A 15,074-nucleotide genomic window follows, 5' to 3' on the forward strand; every position below is an offset into this window, starting at 1 on the left:
GTCTACATTGGAGTCTAAAGGCCTTCGTTTAAGTAGAACTAAAACTGAATACATGGAATGTAATTTTAGTAGTAGTAGCTCTAATGTTTTGGGTGATCAAATTATTAATCAAATTATTAAAAGGTGTGAACGATTTAAATATCTCGGGTCTATTGTTCAAAACGATGATGATATAGATGGGGATGTTAATAGGAGAATTTAAGTACAATATAGATGGGGATGTTAATAGGAGAATTTAAGTTGGTTGGTTGAAGTGAATGAATGTTTCCGACCCATTGTGTGATAGAAAATTACCGCTTAGACTGAAAGGAAAATTTTATAAGATGGTGGTGAGACCTGCAATGCTCTATGACGTTGAATGTTGGCCTTTAAAAGAGAAGCATAAAATTAAGGTAAATGTTACTGAGATGAGAATGAGTAGGTTGATGAGTGGCTTTAGACTTAGAGACAAAATGCGAAATGAATAGATCCGTGATAGGGTGGGTGTAGCTCCAGTGCGGACAAAATTAGAGAGAGTCATCTTAGATGGTTTGGCCACATTAAACGTCAACTATCTCATGATCCAATTAGGAGAGTAGATGTTTTAGATTAATTTTATGTTAAGAAAGGTAGAGGTAGACCTCAAAAGACTTCGACTTATTGTATAAAAAATGATCTTAATTTATTAGTGATTTCGACTTATTGTATAAAAAATGATCTTAATTTATTAGAACAGGGCTGGGCCGAACCTGTCCAGACATGCAGGAGTTCCGCCTTCTTTCAGATGCCTCGAGCCAAACCAGTTCTTATGGAATGATGTGCTAATCTTATAGCCTCCCAAAAAAGTATTAGGGATGCCTTTGAGCCTCTTAAATCATTTATGTTGGTAATCATTGAGGTGGAAGGGTGTGTGAGGGATAAGACTTTAGAGTTTGACCTAATAGGGCAGTGCATGCTTTTGAAGTGATGAGAAGAACCTAAGCAAGAATTGGCTCTATTGTTAGATGGCGGTGACTAGAATTGCTAAGGTTATATTTGAGCGTTTCGATAACTCTATAATAGCTAAACTTTGAAACCTTCAATTGTAGAGTCCCCTAAGCTGGAATTGAAAATACTACCCAAGTGCCCTAGGTATGCACGTTTAGGACTAAAAATGAAAATTAGAACCTTGAAAGATTAGCAAGCTTGGAGTTTCGGTAGGATACTATGGATTCAATTATCCTACAAATTCCAACTATGAAATCGCCAAAATCAGCTTGTGGGGATATACGTTTTGCTCGTTTTTTCAAAAAAATCTCAGTTTTTATGCTGCGTCTAGATTAGCATGATGGGTATGTTTGCTATTTTTTTTTCTTATTCTTAAATTTATGTGCTAGTGTTGTATACATAGAATAATAGTACATTATTAATGCTGTATTTTTTGAAATCACATACCCATATGGTTTCTTGTGTCGATCATGTCTTAAGTTTCTGTCCTTTAGATTTTTCTAAGTGAGCATGAAGAGTAGGGTAGTGGAGTCTTAAAGATAATGCGTTTTATTCGATCAAAAAATCTGTTGGATAACTTTCAATTGAAACTCTATTGGCGATCTGGCAATTATAGGGGGCTTATTTGGGCTCTTTTTTTGTTTTTAATTTTGCTTTTATTTTAAATACATATTTGTTTAGTGATTTTTATTTAGTACTTTTTTGTAAGTTTTTATTTTTATTTTCTTAAAGAAATGTAATTTGGTTTTCTAAAATTTAAAATAAAACAACAAACAATGTTCTAAAGTATCAAAAATATTTCATTCAAAGTAAAAATATAAACAAAAATAGAAAAAAATAAAAAAAACTAAAACCAAAAATCATCCCAAACAGTATTTTATGTTTTAAACATGTTGGCAGGATTTTCTTGTGCCTCTTTTCCATAAGTTTGGTCTTAATTACTTAAGAAAGATTAATCTGTCTCAAACTTGTGTAATTTCATCCAAAAATATTCTTGTGTAGGTCTTGGTTGGAGTGAAGTTTATTCAACGTTGGCCCTTTATAGGACGCGTCCGAGTATGTTTTATTGAGCCACCATACATTCAGATAATTGTCAAACCAATTTTCCATCATGGCATTGATGTTACTGATCTTCCAGGAATTGCAAGCTGGCTGGTAATATTCGTTAACATGCCAAGAACTGGTAGGTCCTCCATTGCCCATTCGGAAACTTGGATATGAAATTTCCTTTTTTTTTCGTGTTTTGCAGGATAAAATTATTGACGTTGCATTTGAGCGAACTTTGGTCGAGGTGAGTTGGATATTTACTTTACACAATTATAAACTTGGAAGCAATACCTTTTTTGATTCACATTTAATGATTTATAGCTGTTTTCTAATCGACAAAACCTTTTTTCCCTCAGCCAAATATGCTGGTTATTGATGCAGAGAAATTCGCGTCGGCAGAAGCAGGTAACTTGACATTTAACCATCAAAGATTGGTTGGTTGTCAGCAGGCAGGCTCTAACTAGAGCTTAACTTGACTTGGCTTGAGAGCTCACCGAGTCAGCTCGATTATATTAATTAATCATTACTCGTAGGATAAAAAAAAAATATTCTTTTTTTTAAAATTTTTTTTGAAGTTGAGCTCAAATTTGAGCTTTCGAGTCGAGCTTGAGTAGAGAGCTCACCGAGTCAGCTCGATTATATTAATTAATCATTACTTGTACGATAAAAAAAAATGGTACTATTTCATTAAATTTTTAATATACTTTTTTTTAAAAATTTTTTGAAGTTTAGCTCAAATTTGAGCTTTCGAGTCGAGCTTGAGTATAGCGCGGCTCGACTCATTTACACCCCTAGCAGTATTGATGATTGATGCACTATGATTTTATCTGCCATTAATTTTTATTTTTATCACTTTTTTTTTTTTTTAATAAAGTAGTTTCTGGTACTAAAAATATGAATTTATTCAGAAGTTTCAGAAAACATTACATCTTATCTCTTGTTCCATGAACTTCACAGGAAGTTGGTTCACTGTTGATGTGAAGAGTCCTATTGCTTTTGCCAGAGTGGAGATTATTGAAGCGGTTGAAATGCAACTGTCAGATAGTAACGGTAGGTTTGCACACATCTGCGCGCAAGATGCCATGTGTCAGATTCTGATTGGCTCTCGGCGCACTCTCCAAACTTTTCTTATTACATGCATGCCACTCAATAACATCTAAATTTGCTTTTTAAACTTAAAAAAAAAAAAAAAAAAAGAAATTTACGTACGGACATGTAGACATATATGTAAAGGAGAAAGTATTCCATACGGACAGCGTATGCACTGATCTTGACCGTCGATCAAGTTTTTTTTTTTAAAAAAAATTAAAATTGGGGCCCACCGAAATACTCATTTGCTCTGATCGACGGTCGAGATTAAAGATTGAAGTTTAGGTGTTGGAAATGTAAATTCATAAGAATTGAGTGGTATGTGTGTAAAATTTCAAAGAGATTTCTTCTCTCTTAGAACTCCCTACTTATCTTGCAGGCCCAGCAGACCCATATGTGAAAGGTCACCTCGGCCCCTACAGATTCCAGACTAAGATTCAGAAGAAAACCGTGTCGCCGAAATGGCTCGAAGAATTTAAAGTTCCTATCACCTCTTGGGAAGCATGCAATAAGCTAACCGTTGAAGTTCATGAAAAAGATCACATCTTTGATAACCTGATAGGGTCTGTTACTATCATAAAATTGGGGCAATTATATGCATACACCACTCAATTCTCATGTTTTTACATATCTAACACCTAAACTTTATTTATTTATTTTTTTGTGAAATGCACTTTTTCGTGCATAGATAAGGTGGTATATATGTAAAAAAAAAAATGAAGTTTTGATGTTTGGTATGTAATACATAAGAATTGAATGGTATGTGTGCAAATTTATGAGTAATTTAACTTTTGTTGACTTTGATTTGGCCTTTTGCAGAAGTTGTAGCATAAATATAACTGATCTTAGAAGTGGACAGAGGCATGACAAGTGGCTAACACTTAAAACTGGAAAGTTGCGCTTGGCAATCACCATAACCGGGGTTGAGTTGGATAAGGTACGCTAACATTAATTTTTTTAAAGATATTTTAAGCACTTAATGCCCATGCCAATTTAATTCTTTTGAATTGCTAGACCTGTGTATTTGCATGCGCCATGATCAAATCGTGTAGAATTTTGCCACAAAAAAAAGCTAAAAAATAAAATGAGATTTACATGCATACCGTTAGGTGTGTAAACGAGCCGAACACGAGCGATCTCAGGCTCAGCTCGTGTTCGGCTTGTTTATATTTCGAGCTCAAAAAAATTTGCTTAACGAGCTGAACACGAGTTGTTCACGAACGAAGAGTCGTTTTGACAACCCTAATCACGCAGCCATAAGATGTTAAGGGTTGAGACAAGATTTAAAAATTATTGTTTATGTTAAAACATGATTTGAATATAATTTAATAATTTTTATTCTATTTTCTTAAATATTACTTTTAATTGAATATAAATCTTTATAGCCTTGTAGTCAATTAAATCTTTTAAAAATACTACTCATCAAATATATATATATATAATTGAATAGTAGTATTTCGAGCCAAAACGAGCCGAACACGAACAACATGAACAAAGATTTGTATTTAGAGAACGAGCCGAGCACGAGCTGTTCGAGAACAATTAGCCATTTTGACAGCCCTACATACCACGAAATTCTTATGTATTTATATATATATAAGTAACACCTAAACTTTAATGTTTACATGATACATACCACCTTGCTTGTGCATGGAAACTGTGCATGAAAATATGTTTCTGTTTTTTAAAAGTTAAAATAGTGGTATTTTTGACGTGATATAAAAGATTTGGGTATAAATGTAAAGAAGTAAAGTTTAAGTGAAATAATTTGGGTATAAATGTAAAGAAGTAAAGTTTAAGTGTTAGATATGTTTGTACATAAGAATTGAATGGTGTGCATGTAAAAGCCCCCCACCAAACCAAACAAAAGATGATTTCATCATTTGGGCAAGGATTTTAAAAAGTTGCATTTGAATACATACCACATAATTTCTTTGTATTTACACATCTAACATCCAAACATTGAGTTCTACATCCATAACTCTATTACTATCTTTCAAAAAAATGAAATACACCTTGTCATGTATAGGCAAACTGATATAAATATAAAAAATCAAAGTTTAAAAGTTAGATATGTAAATACTTGAGGAATTATGTGATATGTAATGTAATTTCTCCTTCAAAAAATATTGGAGGCATGATGATATGTTGATAATGCAAACAGTCAAGATTCAAGTTATATGCATGAAATACAACATTTATCTCTCCTCCATGCAGAATTCAGCCAACCAAAGTGACGACGAAAATGATGATATCGGTGACGACGACTCTTCCTCAGTTGTGTCCGAGACAACGAGCGCCGGGTCGAACCCAATGGCTCAAGATTCATCCCATGAGGTCGGCAAAAAGATCCTTGTAGATAACTTCGAGCCCAAAAACATCGAATATTGGCTCCATCATCCCGGCTACGATGCTCCCATATCATGGGAGAGTGGAAGCCCCCCCAAATCATTGGAATCATCTCACAATGAGGCCAAAATCATCGTCGAAACTCACGGAAAGATCCATGGCGACTTTCACAAACATGGCATAGTGATTAAACCTAAGGGTCCCAAAAATAATGAGTTCTCCTCTGGAGAACTGGAGAGACCCATGAAAGGTGGTCGTGTTAGGGAGAGAGCTGTAAATATAATGAAGCATGCGGGGAAGTCTGCGCATAAGTTGAAGGATGCGCTGAAGAGAAAGGTTCATAGGAAGTTTAGGGAAGAAGATGAAGCAGACAGCAACTGGTCTGATGTTTCATTCAGATCTAATTCATCTATGGAGCCTAAAAATTAAAAATTTATTTACTGGTTGCTTGGTTTGATTTCATTTTGTAAATTTTGGTAGGGTTTAGGGGCTGCATTGTACATTTCTAACAATTTTTTGACACCTTTTGTTTGGACTTTGTATCTATTTTAAAGATAAAGATTTCAAATTTATTATATGTTTGACTGTATTGTATATTAAGTTTTTTTTTTTTTAAACGAGCCAGCTCACGAGTTAACGAGTCAAATTGGGGCTAGTTTGAGCTTTTAGATTGTTAGCTCATCGAGCTCAGTTCACGAGCCAATTATCGAGCCGAGCTTGAACTGGTTCATGAGTTGGCTCGACTCACTTATAAATTGGTGAAGATGATCCACAGTACCACACGAGCTGTTATGATTTAAACTTAGATATAAATAATAATAATATATCATTATATAAATAATTATATGATTTTTTTTTTATTTCGAGCTATAAAGAACCGAACACGCGAACAAAGAATTGATCGTTCGGGTTGTTTACATAAAGAACAAGTCGGACACGAGCTACTTAACGAGCGGAACACGAGCTGTTCACGAATAAAAGCCCTACTCACGGATCTGCTATATGTTCATATTATGGGTAATCAATTAGCCAAATAAGCTGAACAAGATTGCACGTTTTTACACATATTTACTAATATTTTTCGATAAAATACAAGGAAAATTACGTACACACCACATAATTTTTACGTATTTATATATCGAGCGCCCAAAATTTAATAGTCGAACTTATAAAATCTCGGTGTCTCATAAATCTATACAAGAAAAGATATGTCTCACTTCTAAAAATATAGTGATTGTGATAATTTTTATTTGATGTTAAAGAATGGAGTGGTATATAGGTAAATATACATGTTTATAGGGCAAAAATTACGGCGCGAATCTCAAAAGAATCGAAAGATCAAGAACGGAGACCCAGGCAATCGAAGTTTGGCTGACCCACACGAATCGATCCACCAATATACCTGAAGATCAACAAATGTAGTGATCGGCATACCCATAGGGCACGAAGACGCGATCGAGCGATCGAAGGACTTTCATCAATTGATTGAACCCCCCTTACGCGATCAACTTAACCAATCGTCCCATGATTTCGCGCGGCCGCCAAATATCATATTTTTGTGTTGTAATGTAATTCTCATCCAACAGAATTTAGTTACTGGGGCAGTTATCATAACCACACCCACCTTTTTATAACTATATTTTAAAGGCCCTATAAATAGGCGGTACTCGCATGAATAAAGACAGAATGTTTCTCTCGCTCACTCTCTATCTCTATCTCTTTCTTTCTTCTCCTCTCAGTTCTAACTCTCAGGGTGTGTTTCTCGAATGACAATTTTACGAGTCAACAAAATGCCAAGAGTTTACATATGTAAATACATGAGAATTGTGGGGGCATGTACGTAAATGCGTCATATTAATATGAGTGCATTCTAAATGAGCCCAGACCCAAATCCAGTGCAGTTCTCGTGACCATGATTCTAAAACACCATTAAAAAGCATAATAAATTCCCAAAGGCCATAAAAGTCACGGGCTATTACAGAGAGACGACGCACTCACGAGCAGTGAAGATTCGGAGGAGCTCCAAAATGTCTCATTTCCTCCTCCTTTTCTTCTTCTTCTTCCTCCTGCTCTTATTGAGCTCAGGCGGCCGTGGGCAAGAGAGGGTCCGCTCGCCGGCACGGCCACGGCAGCTCTCGCCGGACTACTACCAGAAATCATGCCCTCAGGTGGAGAATCTCGTCGGCTCCGTCACCTCTCTTCGCCATACATCTCACCCCTCCTCCGGCCCTGCCACCATTCGCCTCTTCTTCCATGACTGCTTCCTCCAAGTACTCTACTTTCGCTCTCTTTTGTGTTGGATATGTAAATATATGAAAATTGGGTGGTATGGAGGTAAATATCAAGGTTTAGGTGTCATAAATAAGCTCTTGCATGAAAATGTATATTCACTTTTAAAAAAAGGAAAGCAATAGTATGTTTTTTGATGTGATATTATAGAAAAGATTTGAGTGTTAGGCATGTAAATATGAAGTTTTAGGTGTTAAATAAGTAAATACATAACATAAGAATTGTGTGGAATGTATGTAAATGCACCTTGACATGTTTGACCCCACATGATCTCATGTAGACTATAAGTCTAACCAGCCTCTTTCTTTTGGAGAAAATTTTCTATCCGGCGCCGGGATACAGCTTCGCGTGCGGACTGCATTAATATGCCACCACGTGTTATATTGGGCCCCCTAAAAAAATATTAAAGTGAAACTGCGCTGGTTATAGGGAGGGTTATTAGGGCATTAACTCAAATAATGCTGCAATTATCCCTCAACAATCCCCCAATAACCTTTGCGATTCCACACCAATAACCCCTGCAGTAACACTCAAATAACCTCCGCAGTTTCACTTCAATAACCCCCCGCAATAACCCTCCAATAACCTCCGCGGTTTCACTTCAATAACCTCCATGTGAGAGCATGTTATTGAAAGTCCGCACGCAGAACTACGTACGGAGCCTAGACTGAAAATTTTTCCCTTTCTTCGAGCAAATTACTAAACTAAGAGACATAAATATTAAAATTTATTTGTTAAATATATAAATAAATGTGTGCATGCATATCACACAGTTCATATTATAATTACATATCAATCCAACACCAAAACATACAATTTTTACATGCATATATGCCATCTTACCTATTCATGATATGTGGATGTAGGGGTGTGATGGATCCATATTACTGGATGAGGGCTCGGAGGGGAAGGGAGTGGCTGTGGAGAGGCAGATGTCCGAGAACAAGAACTTGGCTCCAGAGGGATTCGACACTGTCAACTTAGCCAAGGCCGCCGTGGAGAAACTGTGTCCTGGTCTCGTCTCCTGCGCCGACATCCTCGCCATCGCCACCCGCGATTTCGTCCATCTGGTCCTCTCCTCTCATAAGAGACAATTCATCAAACATGTTCAATACGGCCTAACTGGTATTAACTGACCTCCATTGTTGGATTGTATTGGCAGGCAGGCGGGCCTTACTATGCGGTGAAGAAAGGGAGGAAAGACAGCAAGCCACAGCGGTCACCAGCGAGCAAGGTACGCGCCGGCATTCCCCGCCCCAACTCCACCGTCACAGAGCTCATCGCCCTGTTCGCCGCTAAGGGGCTCACCACCACCGACCTTGTGGCTCTTTCGGGAGCCCACACCATCGGTTTTTCGCACTGTGACCACTTCGTCTCCCGCCTCTACTCCGGCTCCGCACCGGCGATGGATCCCCGGCTTCTGGGGCGGGAGAGGCCGGCGAATCGGCGGGAATGTCGACGTGGTGGCGCCGCTGGATGTGGAGACACCATTCAATTTCGATAACGAGTATTATGTAGGGATTGGGAAGGGGATGGGGGTACTGGGGACGGATCAGGCGCTGGGTCTAGATGGGAGGACGGCGGCGATGGTGAGGGAGATGGCCGGAGATAAGGGGAGGTTCTTCGCGGCGTTTGCGGCGGGTATGGAGAGATTGGGGGGAATTGGGGTCAAGAAGGGGGCCAAGGGGGAGATTCGGAGGTATTGTGGAAGCCATTTGACAAACAGATAATACATCATGGCAGGTCAAATTCAGGATTAAAATGTCATGTGATATGAAAGATTTGAGTTGACATAAATGTAAAAAATAAAGTTTAGGTGTGAGATATGTAAATACATAAGAATTGGGCATTGTTTCTTAATTAAATTCTCGATAAATACGGGGTCTTCTTCGAATCCTGGTTCGCCGACAAATCAAGATAAGCAGAGCCACTAAAGAGGCAAGCTCAACTACTGTGATTAACCTCAGTCCTGCCACCAAACAAAGTAAGAGCAATGCAGTTATTTTTCACTATATGACAGCATCAAAACCGCCATTAATGGCCTGTAGAATACCTTTCAGATTTAAGAGAAGGTCCTCCAGGTCAACTCTAATTTTCTTTTCCTCCATGCTATAATTGTTGACTTTTGTTTCAGTCGAATGATGATTGTCATCCTCAGTCAACTCATCAGTTCCAGTTTTGAGGCATTTGTTTCTGCATATAACGCCGCTACCGTACTCATCACTTCCATCACAGCAATCTAGTACAATTCATTGATGTCAAGATGAATTACGAGGATGTAGAAATAAAAAAGAAGAGGCATTTACATATATATACCACACAATTCCTATGTATTTACATATCTAACATCAAGGGGGGTTGTTTGACAGCACCTAAGGTTTAGGTTAATTAAGATTTAGGTAGTCTTTGTTAGCATATAGTAATAGGATTTAGCCATGGAGTTAACTTAAATCCAGCCAAACATCAAACAAACAAAAAAAAAAAAATCCAATTTTCTCGAGCTCTGTTTTCCTCTCCCCGCGTTCCCTCATTTTTAAGACATAAATACAGATTAGTAAATCCAATTACTAGTTGGATTTATTCTGCCATCGCTCGCGAGCTCTTCCGTCGCAGTGTCAATCTGATAAGTCCGGCTTAATCGGATTTCATAAATCCTATTTAATGTAAATCTAAGTTGCAACAAACACCGTCATAAGTCCGGATTAATCGGATTTCATAAATCATATTTAATGTAAATCTAAGTTGCAACAAACACCGTCTTAGTAAATCTAGTAAATCCGGATTTATCAAATCCAGAATAGTGTTTGGTTCAATAAAGGTTAAATCCACTTAAGTGTTGGGCATCTTATTTGAGAATTTAATTTTCTTCCGAAGCTAAATCCCTTAAATCCACTTGAAAATCAAATTTAGATCCGGGTTTAGGTAAAATAAGAGACTAAATGAGAAAAAAATGGATTTAGCGAACCACCAGTTTTACTTTTCTTCTTTTCGTGTTTTTGTGGAGTTACGTTAAATCCACTTGTAAATCCTATGAATTGCATGCTACCAAACACCACCCAAAAAGACCATTATTTTAACCTTTAAGAGCCAAAATACACATTTTCATACGTAAATAAGATGACATATATACATATATTGAAGTTTAGATGTTAAATATGTAAATAAATAGGCATTTAGGGGTATGTATGTAAAACTTCAAAAAACAAGGAAGGGAGATAACTGACCACAGATGCGATCATTAACTCTAGATGAGAACAATAGTTTTGGGACATCACCAATATTTCTGCAATAGAACTTGCTCTCAGGGCAGGCAGATGTTCCTGCAGTGGTTAACAAGATCAAATAATCAACCAGAAAGATGATGTGTCAAGCACAGGCTCTAAAAATAAAAGGAGCATTTACAACATATCACACAATTTCTATGTATTTATATATCTAAACACTTAAATTTTTATTTTTTACATATGCCACTTTATCTATACATGAAAATGTGTATAGTTAAAAAGATGATATTTTTAATATGACATGAAAGATTTGGGTGGTTATGGTTGTAAAAAGTAGTGTTTGGGTGTTGGATATGTAAATATGTAAGAATTAGGTGGTATGTATGTAAATTCCCCAAGTATAGAACACAGAAGGAAAATGAAAGACATAACAGCACATGCAACAGTCAACAATAATGATTGAAAACCACTACTACATAGGAGCATGGCAATCTTCCATGGATCAGCTTTCTAGTTCATTTTAATGGATTGCTTTTCAGTACTGGTTACAGCAAAGGTGAATTTTAAGCAAATTGAAGAGTTGAAACTAGGGCTACGGTTTTTGCTCCTACAGGATCAAATTAGGGTAGGGAAATCGAAAATTAGAATTCGGAAATCATGGAACGCACCTGGTTCATCGGTTCCGTCGGGACAATCGCAGAAGTCATCGTTAAGGCGGTTGAGAGTGAAGGATTTGGAGCCGTCCCTGCAAGCGATGCTGGATCCAGAGTAGTACTTCTCGTCTTCAGGGGATATTCCGATGAAAGAAGAGGGAGGGAGCTGCAGCACCGATGCGGGGTGAAGAGAGCAGGAGAGAAGAAGAAGGCCGGCGACGGCGAAGAGGAGGCGGAGGAGGACGGCCGATACCATCGGCCGGTCGATTTATGGCATCTCCATCTCCGAAAATGCGATTTCTAAGGGAGTAAAAAAGCATGGTCTTCTTCTACTTTAGAATATAGCCAGTTAATAATATATGATTTATAGGTGATTTAGATACACGGCCTTTAGATATTTGAAATTTATATTTTAAACCTTTAGGGTTTTTGTTTGCAAGATTTAGTGTCAATTTGAGGCAGCTGCAGCTTATTCAGCTTATCCTTAAAAGCTGCTCATCAGTAACTGATCAGAATAAGCTGACTTACATTTTCGTTTGAATGTTTGGAAAAGAGCTGATTTGCAACTATTTCTAGATAAATGATCATTCTGTCTCTGTTCTGGATAAATTGACTAGATAAATGGTTTGTGCATTTGGAAAACAATTGTTTCTGAATAAATGACCAAAATGAACCTAAGTTGGCCTGATCGTCAATGAAATTGTCCATACGAGCCGGGATGGCGAAAGGGACTATGTGAGCGCGTTCGTAACGTCGATTTTAGCCATGAATGTCACCAAATTTGCTATGATATTGATACGCCACAAACAAATTTTCATCATCCAACATGAATCTCAAGACAATTTTTTGAAAATAAAACATTCAAACTTCGATTGAGAGTCATCCGGAGCCCCGATTTCAATAAACTTATAGTAAAACTGATCGTCTCAATGAGACTGACCCGATGATACCAAAATTGATCTAATCCAAGTTAAATCTAGCTCATATCAAAACTTGAAGGATTTCCTGAGGCATTTGAAAGGTCAAACAGATGTTGAATCTAGTGAGTTCATAGTCGAATCGAGCATATCGACAAGACGAATCCAACGAGCCCAAGATTGCTCAATTCCGACATCGTTAAGGCACTCAAATATCCATCAAATATCATCTTATCAAGGGAAGCTCTCCGGATCATTCGATTAAAATGGTTCATATTCTTGCATTAATTGTATCCATAACACTATAAATAGAGTCAATACTATAAATAGAGTTCCACACTTCACATGAGGGGAGAGGCTTAAGAGAGAACTAGAGGCTTTGAGAAGTAGCTCAAGTCCAAGATCATTCTCGCCATCGTCGATTGCCGTTGATCACCACTGACTGTTGACAACCACTGCCGCCCTCTGTCGCCCACCGCCCTTGCCGCCAATCACCGCCGACCACCGCCGACCATCATCGACTGTCGTCAGCCACCGCTGACCTCCGCCGACCACCGTCGACCGTCATCAATTGTCTTCGATTGTCATTGATCATCACCGACCTCTGTCAACCACCGCTGACTAGACGACATCAGTCGATGTTGTAACTTGGAAAGCTAGTAACTCTTTCTCTCATGTGGGACAAGGGGCATCTGTAATCATCAACTTATAGTGGATTTTTACAACTGGGTCATGTCCCGTGGTTTTTCCCCTTTATGGGGTTTCCACGTAAAAACTTTTGATGTTATCACAACTTGATTCATTTTTATCTGAGTGTGTGCTGAATCCTCGCGCAACGCTAAGACGATAATCCATTACTCTACCGCCGCAAATTTTCTAACACGCATCAGATATCGTGCACGACCCTAAACTATGCAAATTGGGGGGTTTAAAATAAAATCAATAAATATAAAATAGAAAGAATTTATTTTCTTTTAAAACCCCTCTCCCTCACGCAATCTCGGCGTGCCCTAGGGTGCACAAGGGTGTTCCCGAGAAACACCACCACTCTAGTTCATGCCCACCACCAACGCCTTGTCGGGGAACATCCCCCTTGACAGACCTCTCTGCCTAAGACACCTCGCGTCGGCCACTCATATAGCCGAGCTCGCCTCCTCTTTTATTCTTCACGAAACCAAATGAACCACCTCCCTAGCGCCGCACTCACACTCCCCTTGCTTGTGTCGTCTCCTTCGTCGCCGGCAGGCACTTTGTCGTCGGCGAGACCCAACCTCGGTTGACTGGTTCTCGATCAAGGTAGAGATCCTTCGACCACCCTCATTGCAAACTTCTTGTCCAAACTTCTTTCGTGCAACAGATACTTTGATCAGAAGGGCATGAGGGATCAATCGACCCGAGGGAGGTGACGGATAGTAGAAGGGACACGGGATGAAATAATCTTTGAACGCAGATTCAGATGCAGGTCGCGGGGTCGATCCCACAACCCCGTCTATTAAGGAAATGAAAAAAATGCATTCATTTCCTAATAATCATTCAAACGTGACATCCAAATAAAACACCGACGTTTTCAAAATGCCACCTGAATTTATAAGCTACCCCAAACGAGTGCTTTAAATAGAATTTAGCAATTATGTAAATCCGGATTTATCAAAGTGTGATGATTAAATCCCGAAAATTATTTGACATTTTAAAAAAATAAATTACTCCAAAAAAATATGTTAGAAAGTAAATCTTATTAAATCTTATGATCGTAAGTTTTTGAGTGTATTAACAATGTTTAAATCAAGTGATTTTATGTTCGTTGAATTCAACTCAAATGAGTTGCTATTGAGTTATTCGATTTGATTATAAACTTATCAAATTTAAAATCTATTGGACTATTCCACCATCCATCTAAAGCCTCCAATCATGTTTAAATAACTTGATCCAAACTTAATTCGGAAAAGTTTGCTTATAAATTTGTTAGAATCAGAGTTCTGAATGATCTTGAATTTAATCAGAAACATTTATTATGACTCATATTGCTCCTAGAGTTGAGCATGACTAAAAGTAATTTATTGAGAATAATAATAATGATAATAATATTAATATTAATATTAAAATACATAAATTAAATGATTAAAATTTAATAGAAATATTGAACTTTGCGTCACTAAATAAATAGAAAAATTTACAAAATACTTAAAATTCTTACATATTTACACATCCAACATCTAAAATTTAATATTTACATTTACACGTGTATTTCTCTTTTTATAAAACAACAATTATAATTTTGAGTTAATAAAATATATGTAAGGTAAAAAGACCATAATCGGCAAGCCAGCATTGTTCCCTGGGACTATACGATGGAGGAGACCATAATCGGTGGCGATGGCTACCCCCGGCCGATCAGCCCTAACAGGACCAGAATCGGCTGGATCGGCACCGGTGTGATGGGCGCCGCCATGGCCGGCCGCCTCCTCGCTGCCGGCTACTCTCTCTCCGTCTATGCACGCACTCCTTCCCAGGGCGCCGCCCTCGCCGCCGCCGCGGGCAGC

General features: G+C 38.0%; 3 protein-coding genes and 1 pseudogene across 4 annotated transcripts in view; 3 read left to right on the top strand and 1 right to left on the bottom strand.

Annotated features, from left to right (window-relative positions):
• LOC110024344 (C2 domain-containing protein At1g53590-like) overlaps positions 1–5,978 on the top strand; it is a 15,442-nt gene extending 9,464 nt beyond the window's left edge. The window contains exons 6-12 of one of the 2 annotated variants that reach the window (XM_020724249.1): positions 1,969–2,121; positions 2,216–2,257; positions 2,370–2,418; positions 2,971–3,063; positions 3,461–3,665; positions 3,922–4,039; positions 5,320–5,978. In XM_020724249.1, coding sequence (XP_020579908.1) covers positions 1,969–2,121; positions 2,216–2,257; positions 2,370–2,418; positions 2,971–3,063; positions 3,461–3,665; positions 3,922–4,039; positions 5,320–5,880 — 1,221 coding nt within the window. In that variant the 3' untranslated portion in view covers positions 5,881–5,978. The remainder of the gene's footprint in view (positions 1–1,968; positions 2,122–2,215; positions 2,258–2,369; positions 2,419–2,970; positions 3,064–3,460; positions 3,666–3,921; positions 4,040–5,319) is intronic. The other variant, XM_020724250.1, reaches the window with a different exon arrangement.
• A 2,496-nt stretch (positions 5,979–8,474) lies between these two features.
• On the top strand, positions 8,475–9,568 carry LOC110024343 (annotated as a pseudogene).
• Positions 9,532–12,020, bottom strand: LOC110024342 (glucosidase 2 subunit beta). Its single transcript, XM_020724248.1, has 4 exons — positions 11,633–12,020; positions 10,965–11,060; positions 9,794–9,979; positions 9,532–9,709 (listed from the first exon to the last, which is right to left on the bottom strand). Exons 1-4 carry the CDS (start codon positions 11,871–11,873, stop codon positions 9,597–9,599), a joined length of 636 nt encoding a protein of 211 aa, XP_020579907.1. The 5' UTR covers positions 11,874–12,020; the 3' UTR covers positions 9,532–9,596.
• Positions 12,021–14,803: 2,783 nt separating this feature from the next.
• Positions 14,804–15,074, top strand: part of LOC110024338 (probable 3-hydroxyisobutyrate dehydrogenase-like 2, mitochondrial) — a 1,237-nt gene continuing 966 nt past the window's right edge. The window contains exon 1 of the mRNA XM_020724240.1: positions 14,804–15,066. Within this exon, the coding sequence (XP_020579899.1) occupies positions 14,883–15,066 (184 nt within the window). The 5' untranslated portion in view covers positions 14,804–14,882. The remainder of the gene's footprint in view (positions 15,067–15,074) is intronic.

This window comes from Phalaenopsis equestris, unplaced genomic scaffold (genome assembly GCF_001263595.1).
Source record: "Phalaenopsis equestris unplaced genomic scaffold, ASM126359v1 Scaffold000253, whole genome shotgun sequence".
In the NCBI taxonomy this organism is placed as follows: Eukaryota; Viridiplantae; Streptophyta; class Magnoliopsida; order Asparagales; family Orchidaceae; genus Phalaenopsis; species Phalaenopsis equestris.

Excerpts from the sequence above, each read along its gene's own strand:
- LOC110024342 (XM_020724248.1), bottom strand. The coding sequence starts at position 11,873 with ATGGTATCGGCCGTCCTCCTCCGCCTCCTCTTCGCCGTCGCCGGCCTT. Across the intron at positions 11,061-11,632 it reads CGACGGAACCGATGAACCAG|GAACATCTGCCTGCCCTGAG; the intron begins GTGCGTTCCATG and ends TAACCACTGCAG. Across the intron at positions 9,980-10,964 it reads AGTTAATGATCGCATCTGTG|ATTGCTGTGATGGAAGTGAT; the intron begins GTCAGTTATCTC and ends GAATTGTACTAG.